The sequence below is a fragment of the Ornithodoros turicata genome, unplaced genomic scaffold, assembly GCF_037126465.1.
Source record: "Ornithodoros turicata isolate Travis unplaced genomic scaffold, ASM3712646v1 Chromosome23, whole genome shotgun sequence".
NCBI classification, from domain to species: Eukaryota; Metazoa; Arthropoda; class Arachnida; order Ixodida; family Argasidae; genus Ornithodoros; species Ornithodoros turicata.
Window position 1 is genome coordinate 3369398 of NW_026999342.1, and position 16167 is coordinate 3385564.

At 45.4% G+C, this 16167-nt stretch overlaps 2 protein-coding genes across 2 annotated transcripts; one reads left to right on the forward strand and one right to left on the reverse strand.

Annotated features, from left to right (window-relative positions):
* The first annotated feature begins 7447 nt into the window (after window positions 1-7447).
* On the forward strand, window positions 7448-8182 carry LOC135373335 (uncharacterized). Its single transcript, XM_064606554.1, has one exon. It carries the CDS (start codon window positions 7448-7450, stop codon window positions 8180-8182), a length of 735 nt encoding a protein of 244 aa, XP_064462624.1.
* Window positions 8183-11750: 3568 nt separating this feature from the next.
* On the reverse strand, window positions 11751-12659 carry LOC135373336 (uncharacterized). The gene has a single exon (XM_064606555.1). The coding sequence runs from the start codon at window positions 12657-12659 to the stop codon at window positions 11751-11753; it is 909 nt and encodes a 302-aa protein (XP_064462625.1).
* Window positions 12660-16167: the final 3508 nt, after the last annotated feature.

A 16167-nucleotide genomic window follows, 5' to 3' on the forward strand; every position in this document is an offset into this window, starting at 1 on the left:
GACTTTTCACTGCACGGCACCCGGGCTGATGTAACTTTGTAATCTTGCCACGCTTGCGCAGTCTTTCATGCCTTACATAGCAACCCGGTGCTCATCGTCCTCCCTATCGGCCCCATTTTTTGCCGTCATCCGCCACCCTTCAGCGTATTGGTTTTTGACATCATTCGAAAGCAGGGAAGTCATGTGACTACCGCGCAGTAACCACATTGCCATCGTCAGGCATTCCCCCATGCGCGCATGCTTTGCTTCCATTCGCTTGTGGAAGAAAGATCCCTCGGGAAAGAACATCCAACGGGGTCACATGGCAGATGGAAAAAAGATCCAAAGGAGAAAGAAGGTCCATAGGGAAGAAACATCCATAGGGAAAGAAGACCAAACGAGAAAGATGATCCACGCGGCGAAAAGATCAATAGTGAAAGGGAATCCAAGCGAGGAAGCGCGTGCGTGTGTATATCCCATCGAAAAGAATGCTTAATAAGCGGGCCATCGTATAATACTGTCAGTTTGTATGAAGTTTAACCCGGTATTTCCACGAAGACCGCTGGTCCAGGGCGATCGGAATTAGTCACAGCTATCACAGAACTTGTGAGAATCCGCAGTCGAATCCCACACGGGTGAAGGCCGCGACCTGTCCAACACCCCAAACCGCCACGTAAAAAGACACTGCGGAATGTTCTGTGTCTATCACTGGTGTGTTACGTGTATCGTGCCGAGGAAACCGAGGAATTGCACTTGATTCAATCCGACTCCACCAGAACTTAGTTGAATCAGATTCAGCTCAACCCGATTACAGCAGAGTTATTGAGGAAATATACAGGGTGTTTCAGTTAAATCCCCGGGCTAAATAATTCGCGAACCGGTGCACCAATCGAATAACTTTCGTTTTTACAAGTATCTGTCCAATACCGCCTACAAGATGCACACCGCGTGAATGAGCGGGAGGCGCTCATTATTTAACTAAAAATGCAAATGAGTTTCGTAAAAAAGCGTAACTTCTAAAGCAGGGCGCTGTCGGTATTAAAATGAGTACTACCCCTTTTGGGACCTTCAGTGAACACCTTTCAGAGAAAAATCAGCCACCGAAACGGGTCATTTGTTGCAGTAATTAATTGGTTTCGGTTTACGTATTTTTGTCGCGGCTGGTCGCGGCGAAGCGCAAAAGGACGTAATTCATTGGTGTAATTCATTGGTGTAAGGACGTAATTCATTGATGGATAAGGGAGTGAAAGAGCGTCTTTTTGCGCTTCGCCGCGACCAGCCGCGACAAAAATACGTAAACCGAAACCAATTAATTACTGCAACAAATGACCCGCTTCGGTGGCAGATTTTTCTCTGAAAGGTGGCCACTGAAGGTCCCAAAAGGGGTAGTACCCATTTTAATACCGACAGCGCCCTGCTTTAGAAGTTACGCTTTTTTACGAAACTCATTTGCATTTTTATTTAAATAATGAGCGCCTCCCGCTCATTCACGCGGTGCGCATCTTGTAGACGGTATTGGACAGATACTTGTAAAAAAGAAAGTTATTCGATTGGTGCACCGGTTCGCGAATTATTTAGCCCGGGGATTTAACTGAAACACCCTGTATAATCCGATTTCCTCCCCCCATCCCCCCGATGCTGCTGAGAACTATAATAAAAAATGTCAGGCAGTATGCCATATATGCCTTCTGTCAGATTCGCAAAAATTTGGAACCACGCACACAAGAGTTTTGCAATAGTCCCCAACTTCGTCATCCTAAGACGAAGTGCTCCGTTGTGAATCACCACTATTCGGACACGGATTGAGCAGTCTCTCCTTTTTATTTGCAGGAAGGTGTCATTGCATTCCAACAGTCACAAAGTCATTTCAAAATACCCCTAACTTCCAGGGAGCACGCCGATATCAATAATTGAGTCCACGTAGTTCACATCATCAGGAAACATGGGGAAACGTACACCGCTACGCTGTTAAAACAGAACTTCACCAAATAGCTCCTAGTCAACCATCATTCCCAATGATATCATTCTGTGCATTGATTTGTTGAAAATGGAAGGAGGCGCCTATCTGGGACATATTATGCACGTCCCAGATAGGCGCCTCTCCCCTGTTTTGAACAAATTAGGACACAGAATGATATCATCCGGAATGATGGTTGGCTAGGAGCATATTATTTGGTGAAGTTCTGTTTTAACAGTGTACATACGTTGCTCTCTATCTCGGAAAGCAACAGTGTGTTCCTCCGAAGCACGCTTCGGCATTGTGGTCTTCCTATGGTTAGGAGGTCATGCCTCAGAGCATTCAGCATTCTGAGTGACATGCTGCGAGGCTTGAAGTCACTGCAACAGCTCTGCCAAACTGAGGTGTCACCTGTCGGTTTGACTCAGTAGGCCATTCTGCCAGTCTTCCACCATGTTCGTGGTTCGAGGCCCAGTATACATCACATCCTCAGGTAAACATAAACAAGCCTCCGTCACAACTTCCGTTGCTACGAAGACTTCCGGCCCTTCCGCGACTAAAGACGTTGGGAACCAGCCACCAAGCAAAATGATATCTTTCACTTTCCTGATTTGTTGAAAATGGGAGGCGTACGCCTCTTTGTGGCAATCTGAATTGCCATAAAAAGGCGTGTACGGCCCTCTCTCTCCTCAAATCAGAAGCGATAACAGTATCAATCGGCATAGTGGCTGGCGCAGAGCGTGTTTGCTGCGAAACCGGATTTCGTTTGGGCAACAAACCGGAAGAGGTGCAGAAAGGCACGTATTCTTGAATTGACGCCATATGTCCTTGATGACAGCATTTTCGATCCAGAAGCTCTAGAAGTACCGGGAGAAGTACCGGGTGGTCGGAACCGCTTCGGCTGACCTGACGGATTGTCATTCGGACAAGGAACCAGCTAATGGCTTGTTGACGGTATTAGCGACATATTTTTCAAATCTTCCGTGAAGTTTACACGTTAAGAATATTATTACTTACGATTATTATTTGGCTATTCTAAAAATATTGATTGTGAAGATTTCATGAAATAAGCAACAACAACAGCAACAACGAATACTTAAGTGATGATGATGTAGTGGGATGTTTCGTGCTGAGGTGGCATTCTACAAGAGAGACCTGATGTTCTGAGGCTGGAACAACATAGAAAGGACAAACACATACAAAGCCTCAAATTGCCTAAGAAATGAACGATGAAAGATGAACGTCACAGAAAAGGTTAGCTAGCTGTAGGACTCGAACCCACATCTTCTGGATTACCGGTCCAGGCCTCTACCAATTGAGCTAAGCTAACACGCCATCTCAGCGACTTCCAAGGGTGCGTCTTCTCAAGGGACAAACCAACCACTCTCTCTCTCACTCATCCTCCTTTCACTCTTACATTTTTGCTCACTCATAAACATTCATACGACGGGATCGACGCAAGCGGCAACTGTTGAACAAGAGAGAACTCCAGCCTCAGAACATCAGTTCTCTCTTGTTCAACAGTTGCCGCTTGCGTCGATCTCGTCGTTCTCGACAAGATCTACAGCTTTTTCCGCCGTTATTAATCCTCTGGTCGTACATTTTAATCCTTATACCATGACATTTAATATTTTTGCCATCCGAATTAATCATGCTTTCATTAATTTTAATCCCCATTTCACATAACTTAATCCATTTCTCATGCAATTTAATCCACGTGACTATGTGTGGGCTACGTTATTTTTTTGTATTTTGAGATAATTCCCATGTCAACGAGTATTGCACATGTTTTTCGTTATTAATGTGGGTTTCTGCACCATAATGGGATACTATGGGACTGTCAATCTGGATTATGGTATTGTGGGACTATTCCCATGTCTACGAGTTTTACCCATGGTTTTCATTAGAAATGCGGGTCTCTGCGCTGTAATGGGTACTCCGGGACTGCCAATCTGGATTATGATATTGTGGGACTATTTCCATGTGTGCGGGTATTACCCCTGCTTTTCATGAGATATGCGGGTTTCTGCATTGTAATGGGATACTGTGGTACTGTCAATATTGATTACGATATCCTGGGTCTATAAGGGCGTCTACGGGTATTCTGCATGCTTTTAATTAAACATGCGGGTTTCTGCACAGTAATGAGATACTGTGGGACTGCCAATCGCAACTGCGATATTGTGGTACTATTCCCATGTCAATGGGTATTACCCATGCTTCTCATTAAAAACGAGGGTTTCTGTACTCTAATGGGATACTGTGGGACTGTGTATCTGGATTACCTTATTGTGGGACTATTTTCATGTCTCCGGGTATTACCCATGCTTTTCATTCAAAATGCGGGTTTCTGTACTCTAATAAAATACTGTGGGGATGTTTATCTGGACTACGACATAGTGGAACTATGCCTCTGTCTACGGGTATTACCCATGCTTCTCATTAAAAACGGGGGTTTCTGCACTGTAATGGGATACTCTGGGACTGTCAATGTGGGTTACGATATTGTGGGACCATTCCCATATCTACTCTACGGGTATTACTCATGATTTTATTAAAAACGCGGGTTTCTACATTGTAAATGCACCGTGATAGGATACTGTGGTAGTGTCGATCTTGATTACGATATCCTGGGTCTATAAGGGCGGCTACGGGTATTCCGCATGCTTTTCATTAAACATGCGGGCTTCTGCACTTCTGCACAGTAATGGGATACTGTGGGACTGTCAATCGCAATTACGATATTGTGGTACTATTCGCATGCCAATGGGTATATTCCAAGCTTCGAATTAAAAACGCGGGTTTCTGTACTCTAATGGGATACTGCGGGACTGTGTATCTGGACTACGTTATTGTGTGACTATTCCCATGTGTGCGGGTATTACCCATGCTTTTCATTAAATATGCGGGTTTCTGCACTGTAACGGTGTACTCTAGGACTGTCGATCTTGATTACTATATCCTGGGACTATAAGCATGTCTACGGGTATTCCCCGTGCTTTTCATTAAAAACGCGGGTTTTTGCGCTCTAATGGGATACTGCGGGTCTGTCAATCTGGATTACGATAGTGTGGAAGTATTTCCACGTCTGCTGGTCTTACCCATGGTTTTCATTCAAAATCCGGGTTTCTGCACTGTAAGGGATACTGTGGGACTGTCTATGTGGATCACTATATCCCAATACAGGGCAAAACCAGCATATTTAATGAAAAGCTTGGGTAATACCCGCACACATGGGAATAGTCCCACGATATCGTAATCCAGATAGACGGTCCCACAGTATCCTATTACAGAGCAGAAACACGCATTTTTAATGGAAAGCATGGGTAATACCCCTAGACATGGGAGCAGTGCCACAATATCGTAATCAAGGTTGACAGTCCCACACTATTCCATAGGAATGCAGAAACCCGCATTTTGAATGAAAAGCATGGGTAATACCCGTATAGACATGGAAATACCCCTCAATAACGTAGTCCAGATACACAGTCCCACAGTATCCCATTAGAGTACACAAACCCCCGTTTTTAATGAGAAGCATGGGTAGTACCCATTGAGATGGGAATAGTACCACAATATTGTAATTGCGATTGAGAGTCCCACAGTATCTTATTACTGTGCAGAAACCCGCATGTTTAATGAAAAGCATGCGGAATACCCGTAGACGCCCTTATAGACCCAGGATATCGTTGCCAAGATCGACAGTACCACAGTATCCCATTACAATGCAGAAACCCGCATATCTCATGAAAAGCATGGGTAATACCCGTACACATGGAAATAGTCCCACAATATCATAATCCAGATTGGCAGTCCCGGAGTACCCATTACAGAGCAGAGACTCGCGTTTGTAATGAAAACCATGGGTAAAACTCGTAGACATGGGAATAGTCCCACAATACCATAATCCAGATTGACAGTCCCACAGTATCCCATTATGGTTCAGAAGCCCACATTAATAATGAAAAACATGTGCAATACCCGTAGACATGGGAATTGTTCCAAAATACAAAGAAAAAGTCACGTAGCCCACACATAGTCACGTGGATTAAATTGCATGAGAAATGGATTAAATTATGTGAAATGAAGATTAAAATTAATGAAAGCAGGATTAATTCGGATGGCGAAAGGATTAATGTCATGGTATAAGGATTGAAATGTACGACAAGAGGATTAATAACGGCGGGAAAAGCTGTAGAGCTCAAGCTTTCTCTTCTCACCAGCAAGGCAGCTATACTTGCAGATATGGATAGTCAGATTTCAGCCATTGTGGACGATGAGGAAATCGATACCGAAGCGGAAGGATGTGACCCCGAGCTTATTGCCGATGCTAACCTCAGGGCGAACCGCCATCTTTCGAACACCAGTCTTCCAACGATTGACAACGCACGTCAACCCCTGCCCAAGCTCCAAATTGTGCCCTTTACTGGGAAAATGTCTTGGCAGTCCTTCTGGGAGCAATGCGGCTCTGGCGTACATGATAATCCCACCTTATCAGTTATCGCAAGATTCCAGTATTTGAGATCTCTGGTCAAAGCAAAGGCAGAACTAGGAATCAAAGGGCTTGATCCTACCGTGGAAAAGTATCCTACGGCCATCCAATTCTTCATCGGCAGTCCGGAAATCCCGATCGTCTGATATCGGAGCACATGACCCTTATAAAAATGATTGTTGTTTTTTTATCAGCATCACATGTATTTTCTAATTATTCTATCCCCTTCTTATTGACTTTTTATTACCGACTGTCAATACAAACTCTCAGGACTATGTATCGACTTTTTATGTATGTTATGCTTTTACTTCAGCGGCAGTGCATTTGTTGTACGCATGATCTAATCGCTATTCGTGTTGCAGTCAACATCGGCACCTGGAATCCACCTGTCAACATGATCTAAACCGGTGCTGCCTGTTCGCTGCTCCCGCCCTCTACTTCATCGCTGGTTCTTAAAAGCAGGCTGCCGTTATCGAGCCGTCTTTACTTCAGCGGCAGTGCATTTGTTGTACGCATGATCTAATCGCTATTCGTGTTGCAGGTGAGAACGTCATTTTCTATTGTGTAATTTTGTTTAGTTTATCAGCACTGCCGCTGAACCGTTGCCTGAAATGTTGCCTGTTCGGTGCTCCCGCCCTCTACTTCATCGCTGGTTCTTAAAAGCAGGCTGCCGTTATCGAGCCGTCTTTACTTCAGCGGCAGTGCATTTGTTGTACGCATGATCTAATCGCTATTCGTGTTGCAGGTGAGAACGTCATTTTCTATTGTGTAATTTTGTTTAGTTTATCAGCACTGCCGCTGAACCGTTGCCTGAAATGTTGCCTGTTCGGTGCTCCCGCCCTCTACTTCATCGCTGGTTCTTAAAAGCAGGCTGCCGTTATCGAGCCGTCTTTACTTCAGCGGCAGTGCATTTGTTGTACGCATGATCTAATCGCTATTCGTGTTGCAGGTGAGAACGTCATTTTCTATTGTGTAATTTTGTTTAGTTTATCAGCACTGCCGCTGAACCGTTGCCTGAAATGTTGCCTGTTCGGTGCTCTCGTACATTGACTGCTTATACAGTGTCCGCGAAAGAAATTAAGGAGCTTGTCAAGGCTATTGAAGACTTGAAACGAGAAATGCGGGCCGACAACCGGTCCTTGAAAGACAGCATACAAAATTGTCATGACAGCCTCAATGAATGCAAAAATGACATTAAGGAACTTAATGCCTTGCGTTGTGAGGTGAATGATTTAAAAACTGAAATCGTCGAGCTGAAGAAATGTGTTCAGAGGACGCAACAAGAACTATCTGCTTTAGAACAGCACCAGCGATTAAACAACCTTGAAATCAAAGGAGTACCGAAGGATGCACCCGGTCCCGCTGATGTTGTGAAAAAGATAGCTGAGATATCGGGAGTGAAGTTAGAGAATGCGGACATTGACATCTGTCACCGCGTTCCAACACGGCAATCTGATCAGGAAAATATTATCGTTCGCATGATTTCTCGAACAAAGAGGGACGAATTGCTCCATAAGGGCAGGAAGCAGAAGTTAACTTGTGCGTCCTTGGGACTATCTGGTGCTGCCAAAATATTTATCAATGAACATTTGTCACCGTCAAATAAACAACTGATGGGCGCTGCGGTAGCACGAAAAAAGATAACAAACTGGAAGCATCTGTGGACAAACAAAGGAAAGATTTATGCCAGGAAATCTGATGACTCTCCAGTTCTACAGATCAAAACCAAGGAAGATATCAATTTTATGTCGTAGGGCTGAGACGGCGACTGCACCTTTGGTTCTTGTGACCGATCAGTATTTCTGCTCCATATTTCTCTCTACAGGACCTATAGACGAGAAATATTTGTGTAACACATTTTCTTTGTTTCATTTAAATGTGCGTAGTTTAAATAAACATTACGATGAACTATGTTCATTAATTACATCAACAGAAAATCCCATAACTGTATTTGGGCTTTCTGAAACTTGGTTGAGAAAGAATAATGAAGTATACTACTCATTTCAAGGTTATAACACAGTTTTCCAGTCGCACAGTCGGTTGCCACGGTGGAGTAGCGCTGCTTGTGAATGAAGTGTTGCCGTACAGGCTGAGAGGAGACATTATAATCGAGTGCGATTTCTGCGAATCTATTTTTGTGGAGGTCTCTTCTGACTTTTTTAGTCCTGACTCATTAGCATTTAAGGGTAAAGACGTTATAATTGGTGCCATATATAGGTCGCCCCAGTGTAGCGTGACTGACTTTCTTGCAAAACTAGACGAAGTTCTTAGTGGTCTCCTTCTCTCCCAATACAACATTATAATAATGGGTGACATTAACATCAACATGCTTCAACATAGTCAGTCCAGTGAGTACTTGTATACTTTGCTTGCGAATGGTATGGATCAGTGGATCCGAGAGCCCACTCGTACTCCGGCTGACTGTGACGGCACCTTAATAGATCATGTCATATCGAATTTGAACGCGACTGTTTTCAAAGCTGGGGTGGTACCGTGCGATATGACGGATCATGATAATGTTAAGAGAAACGGAGGTGACTCAGTCTGTTTATTATCGGGCCAGCACGAGAGGAAGAGACCGCCACCCGTGCCAGAGAACGTCTTCGTCCTCTCACGCTCGCCTATTACCCGTGACAATATCATGTTTGCTGTTGGATTGGTATCGTCTCATGTTATCACAGAACAAGTGACTCGTTCCCAAATCTGCGACTTTGATGTGGCAAGAACACTCCTGGGTGGTGTGGATTGGTCCTTTGTAAACACTGACATTTCCGCTGCTGCTAAGTTTAGTAAATTCCACAAAGTGCTCCTCGAATGTGTTGACGCATCATCTAGAACCATTTTGCGATCTCGGAGACAGATAAGACGTAAGCCATGGGTTACGGCTGCCTTGTTGCGATCCATAAACCATCGCGCTAATATGTATCAAAAGGTGCGCAATAATCCTGATAATTTGAGAATAAAAGAACGGTACATAAGATATCGGAATCTGACGACGAAATTAGTACGCGTGTCAAAGAGAAATTATTTTCAACAAAAATTTTCTGCCGCGTTTGGAAATCCACGACAATCGTGGAATCTTATCAATAGTGCATTAGGGAAGGTGAAGCCAACTTCTGCTGTCTTAAACATAATGGATGACACCGAAACCCAAACTAGTAATCAGAAAGCTATATGTAATATATTGAACAAACATTTCTTAAGTGTTGTTTCACCGGTAGTTGCTGGCGATAATGAAAGGCAAGACAATATTTTGCCATCCCACAACGAATACACGTGTTTCTTTTCACCTTCTTGTCCCGGCGAAGTAGAATCAGTCATTCGGAGACTGAAACAAACCGCAGCTGTGGGGTACGATAAGATATCGGTTTCCTTTCTCAAGAACACAGTATGCTTGATATCTGAACCCTTGTCGTGTATTTTTAATGAGCTGATAAGCGAAGGATGTTTTCCTGATGGATTAAAAATTGCCAAGGTCTGCCCTATTTTTAAAAAAGGTAGTAGAGTACAACCGGAGAATTACAGGCCAATATCTATCTTGCCCACACTTGCTAAAATATTTGAACGTCTACTGCTTACTAGACTTGAGGACTTTTTTCAGAAACACAATTTATTATCAGACTTTCAGTTTGGATTCCGTAGAAATAAATCAACGGAATTGGCTGCCCTCTCCATTAGTGAACTGATTAAACGTAATATAGAATCAAAATTGTTAACCATGGGCGTTTTTGTGGATCTTAAAAAAGCGTCCGACACTATAGATCATTCTCTATTGTGCATAAAATTGGAACGCTATGGAGTCCGTGGCGTCGCTCACAGTTTAATACGTAATTATCTCCGGAATCGAAGACAATTTGTACAACTCGGGGAAACGTCTTCATTTCTTGGGTCCAATTCTACTGGTGTTCCACAAGGATCCATTTTGGGACCGTTTTTATTTCTTGTTTACATAAACGACTTGGCTTCATACCTTAAGTCTCAAACAATCTTATATGCAGATGACACATCAATCTTTGTTGAGAGTCATGACGTTGTGGACTTGTATGCAAAAGCTAATAACGTTCTTTTAAGGTTAAACACCTGGTTAACTTACAATCAACTCGTAGTCAGTCCAGCCAAATCATCCTATGTCTTATTTAAGCCACCACAAGTGCACGTTCGATCACACGGCATATCTCTGGCCCTAGGTGCACATATCATTGAGAGACGTTCGTCAGTTAAACTGTTAGGCTTAGTGTTTGATGAACATCTCTCATGGCATGAACATATTTCGCACATCTGTCAAAAAATATACTCAGGTATATATGCTATTGTCAAACTTCGATATCTCTCTCCCTTATCAGTTGTCAGAACAGTATACATGTCACATATTCAAAGTTATATATCTTATGGCATTGAATGTTATGCATTGACATACCGGTCCACGACACATCCAGTGCGCATAGCCCAGAATAAGGCGCTTCGTGCCATGTTATCGCTATCGCCTCAAGAAAGTGTCTCCTTTTGTATATCATGTTTTCAATATACCGTCGGTCCAGGTTTTGCTTATGCGTAGATTGTGTGTAATTGTTTTCAAACTGCGGCACAGTCTAATTTCCGTACCGTTTGTAAGTTTACAGGCCAAGACCTGCGTAATCCCATTAAGGAATCAGGGATCATTTGTCTTGACTTTGCCTAGTATTCGAACCAACTATGGCTACTTTTCTTTCCAGTATTTCGCGGCCAAAGTTTGGAACTCGCTTCCACCTTATATTCATACTTGTAATTCGTTAGTGGTTCTCAGGAAGATGATTCATGATTATTTCATGGGTGAAAGCGCTGTGTAATTGTCGTTGGTGCTTTACATATCAGGTGTTGACTCGTCATGTTGTTGATATTGGTGTTTTCTTCTTTGATTGAAAGGTCCTGGTCCTGTATGAGTCGTTTGTAATACTAATTATTTTTTTATTTTGTGTTTCCTAGCGATCACTGTCGTATGTCAGCTTGAGTTGTATGCATACAATATTGGATCAATTCCACGCCTATGGCGTTTGATCCTTCTAATTCGTGCCGTATAATGCATTCGATTTCTTTACCCCATTTTGTATGGCATTACCTCTGTACAAGCTGTAAAATAAAACATTTAAACTGAACTGAACTATGTCGATTGTTTGTTTTTGCATAGGCTGCCTATAGGCAACTTATTGGTTATGTGGCTAACGGTTAAACAACCGTTGAGCGTGACAGCCAAAGCAGACTGATCAGTGGCTTGCGCCACACCGTTTATTGTCCGCGTGCCAGGCGATGCTAGCGCTAACGATGGTGCCTCTACAAGGCTCCCCCCTAGCGAACTGCCGGCGGCAAAGAGTGATACACGGCGTGGGTAGGAGCCAAGGAGACGCGTCTCGGGGGCGCCCGGGAGGATGGGACAGCCCGATGAGGGGTCGGAAGGGTCGGCAGACCAGGTGAAGCGTTGCACACAGCCAGTTGGGCAGGTCGGGCTAGCGAATGTTCATGGGAGGTAGAAACGGGCCATGATGTGTCGAAGAAGGCGGGTTTCAAACGCTCCATCGTGACGGCGTCGGAGCGACCGTTGATGTCGAGGGTGAAGTGCCGGTCTGCGCGCTCTAGAACTCGGAATGGGCCGGTGTAGGGGGGCTGGAGTGGTTTTCGCACGGCGTCACAGTGGATGAAGACGTGGGTACAGGTGGTCAGGTCAGGGTGTTGGTAGCTGCTGGCGGAGCGTGGTGGGCGGGAGGCGTATGGCCTGAGCGAACCCATGACTTGGCGAAGCCGACTGACATAGTCTGAGGCGCTACTCGGAGGGTCGACAGGAGGTGGGCACAGTAGCTCTCCAGGAAGGCGCAGCGTTGTGCCATAGACGAGCTCGACCACGGAACATCCCAGATCGGGCTTGACGGCGGCGCGTAAGCCTAGGAGGACAAGCGGGACAACCTCTGACCATGGGATGTGGGGGGAGGCACGGAACGCAACTTTGAGTTGTCGGTGTAGACGTTCGACCAGGCCGTTCGACGCAGGATGGTATGCCGTGGTCCGGATTCGTTTGGTGCCGAGAGAGTTGGTGAGCGCGGCAAATAATGCTGACTTGAACTGGCGATCGCGGTCGGTTGTGACGACGGACAGCTTTCCAAAACGAGAGATCCACGTAGTGACGAGGGCTGCAGCTACTGTGGAGGCGGTCGCGTCAGGAACGGTAACGGCTTCGGACCAGCGGGTAAACCAGTCAATCATGGTGAGTAGGTGAGTGGAGCTTTGAATGGTGGGAAGCGGTCCAACTAAATCGATGTGGACGTGGTCGAAACGCCCGTCGGGTGGCAGAAAGGTTGAAGGTGGCAAGCGGGTGTGGCGCTGAACCTTGCCGCGCTGGCACTGCGTACATGCGCGTGCCCAGAGCATAGGTCGGCGTTTTTCGAAATATTCATTCAACATCACATCATGTCCGGCCTAGCCCACAGCCCATAACATCACATCATCATCACAGCCCATCACATCATAACCCAGCATTCGACATCACCATCACAGCCCATCACATCATAACCCATCACTCAACATCACCATCACAGTTCATCACATCATCATTCAACATCAACATCACAGCTCATCACATCATTACCCATCATTCATCATCAACATCACAGCTCATCACATCATTACCCATCATTCAACATCAACATCACAACTCATCACATCATTACCAATAATTCAACATCACAGCCCATCACATCATAGCCCATCATTCAAGATCACAGCCCATCACATCATTACCCATCATTCGACATCACAGCCCATCCCATCACTACTTATCATTTGACATCATAGCCCATAACATCATTACTCATTATTCGACATCACAGCCCATCATATCATAGGTCAGAATTCAACTTCGTTTCAGCTTCGTTGTGTATGATGGACTTTGAATCTGAACTGCAGGACCGGTTATGAGACTGAGGGCCTTGCATACTGCGCATGCTTGCGCTTCCTCGACGACTTGGCTTCGAGGTTTCGGTAACTGTGCGTCCCGGCTCCTGGGCAGATGTCATCTTCTGGCTGGCGGCCGTTTACAGTGACGGTCGTAAATTAAACAGGTGTTGTGTTTGTGCTGTCGCAATGGTGGGCGGGGCTTGGCGGGGCGCCCGCCCACTTCCCAGAGCGAGCCTTGACGGGGCGGGGTGGCGATAGGGTTGTACTGAAAGCGTGAATGCAAATACCAGGTGCGTAGGGTGAGGATTGGCGAGTGGCGTGGCACTGGTATGCGGCTGTCCTCCTAGTTTGCGGGTTGTTGCGCAACGCGCCGATCGACTGCTGATATTGTTACATTAGAAAAGGCATGGCAGGTCTTGGCGTTGGCGTCCGGTGGCTTTATGGTATCAAGTTTCTTGGCGCTGCAGGCTGCCCTCATAGAGCTGGCATATTTCCGTCTTCTGCTACGTATGTGGAAGGTGGCGGTTGCGCGGAGAGAGGCAGGAGGGATGATGAAACTGCTCGGCGGTGTTCGGTAGTCGGTTACGCTGCATCGGGGAATGACCGGGATCCCGTGATGAAAAGGAGGCATGTGCCAATAGAGGGTGCAGGGGAGTATCGTGACTTCGCCCGTTTTTCTGCGTGCGTTGAGATTTCCATTTTTTTCCCCAGTCGAGAGGTTTCGACGTGCTGCTGTTTCAACTGGGACTTTTAAACTGGAGGTGCATTGCAAATATCTAGCAGTGAAACAGCAGATTTTCAGGCATGCATCTTTGTTTTCTCGCTCTCTCGATATAGTGTCGTATCTCTACGATAGAAGCACGTTTGGTCATGGTTCGGGGCCGATTAGTGGATTCTACAGTGCGTATAAATGAATGTTTCGTACGTTACGGCATATACGGGAAATACTCGCACAGCGCGTATTTTGGGATATTTGCATCTGCTCCAATTGCCTTTGTGTGTGTGCGCGTGTGTGTGTGTGTGAATGTGTGTGCGTGCGTGTGCGTGTGTGAGTGTGTGTATGTCTTGCTGTATTTCTAGATGCACTGGTGTAAGCAGCATGGCGTCTGAATCTAGTGGGCCGTACTCTGCTTCTTCGCTTTCTGTATACAGTTAGGAAAATTACGGCATTCGCATTTCAACCTGCATTGCCGGCCTCAGTTTCTCTGTTGGTAACGTGTTCACTTGCTGAGCTCATGATCTAGGGTTCAATCCTGGCCGAGAATGGTAGCAATGTGGGAGCGATAAACATTGCTTCCAGCACCGGTGTGTTAAAGATTGCTTTGGCACGTCTAAAGTACCCCGGGTGGTCGAAATTATCAGTAGCCCTACCATTCTGTACGTGCAGCATGTCTTCACACAAATGGGCTAACTTACGATGCGCGTAACTTTACTCCCAATTATATTATTATTCAATATGCACTGTGGCACGGTGCACAAAGCAGACGATGTCTGTGGTGCATGCCTTCTTTGTTGTATAACTTCACACCAAAAACGACGAAAAACAATACTTACATTACGAATTTTAATGCATATTTTGAGGTGCATAGTTGCATGCATACTTCTGCAGAGTTTTTAGTGCATATTTATGAGCACTCTTTTATTGATTATCGATGGGTCGCTGTTCATGTATCACTGAATCTCCCAGCTGAATATGTGAACACGGTGGCATCATTTTGCAACAGGTAATGGAATAGGCCTTGTCTTGTGGATTTTCGCTGAGCTGTGTGCACTGGCGAACTACCTCAAGGACACACGTGCTGAAATAATCTTTTAATCATTCAGTGCTTTCACACGTCAAGCGTCCTGGAACAACTGGTCGCACCTGTGCACATACGTGCCCATTTTTTACTTTGTACTTTAGACATAAGTCGTAATGATTATTTTCAGATGTCATAATAAGAACCTCTGAGCACCCGCACAGTCCACGACGTCCGCCTCCAGAAAAAGGGGTGGTAGGCGATAGCACGCTTGCCTCCCCTGGCACTTTCCCTCCCCCTGGAAAAAAATCCTGGAAACGCCCATGGGCAGCCGTGATTGCTGAAACGTCTTCCAGTCCGCTTCCCATCCACGCAGCACTGCACTGGTACCAAAGGGCTTTCTCGGCTTGAAGCATCGTTGGTTTGGTTTGATATCGTCTATACGACGTGGGCCGAACACTGTGAATATCATGTGAGTCACACTCTATGCTAAACCTGGAAGAAACGCGCGCACCCATGCGCAGTTCCTTTGGGATCGTCGTAGTGATCTGTGATCCTATTCCAGAACCGGAGTGTATCAAAAACCCGACGGGGCTCGAAAGGTCAGGCCGGACAACGGTTTCGGCAGTTCGAAGTGTCTATATAGCGATTCCATTGCCACGAAGTGTATAAATGTCCAGGCGTGAGAGCACACTGTACGTGAGGCCGAATCGTTCTACAGGTATTTTCTTTTATGTGAGTCGTCTTCTCTTGCAGTGACTTCATTGACGTGTCGAATACAGTCACCGACCATACCTGCGGACCATCACAGTCGTCACTTTGTTTCCTATTCTGTACTAAACCTGTTAGTCTGTTCCTGACAGAAAACTATTTTGACAGTCGTACTCAGAAACAAAAGACAAGTTCGGATAACGAAACCACAAAAACAAAATTGTGTGCAATGAAACATTGGGGCTGCGTCCTGAATCTGTTTAGCATAATATACTGTGTTGTCGGCTGTACGTGTGCAGAGTACACGCCAAAATTATGCAACCCAGTTTCATGCCACATTCCCCTGGACAATTTTTCATTGATGCTTG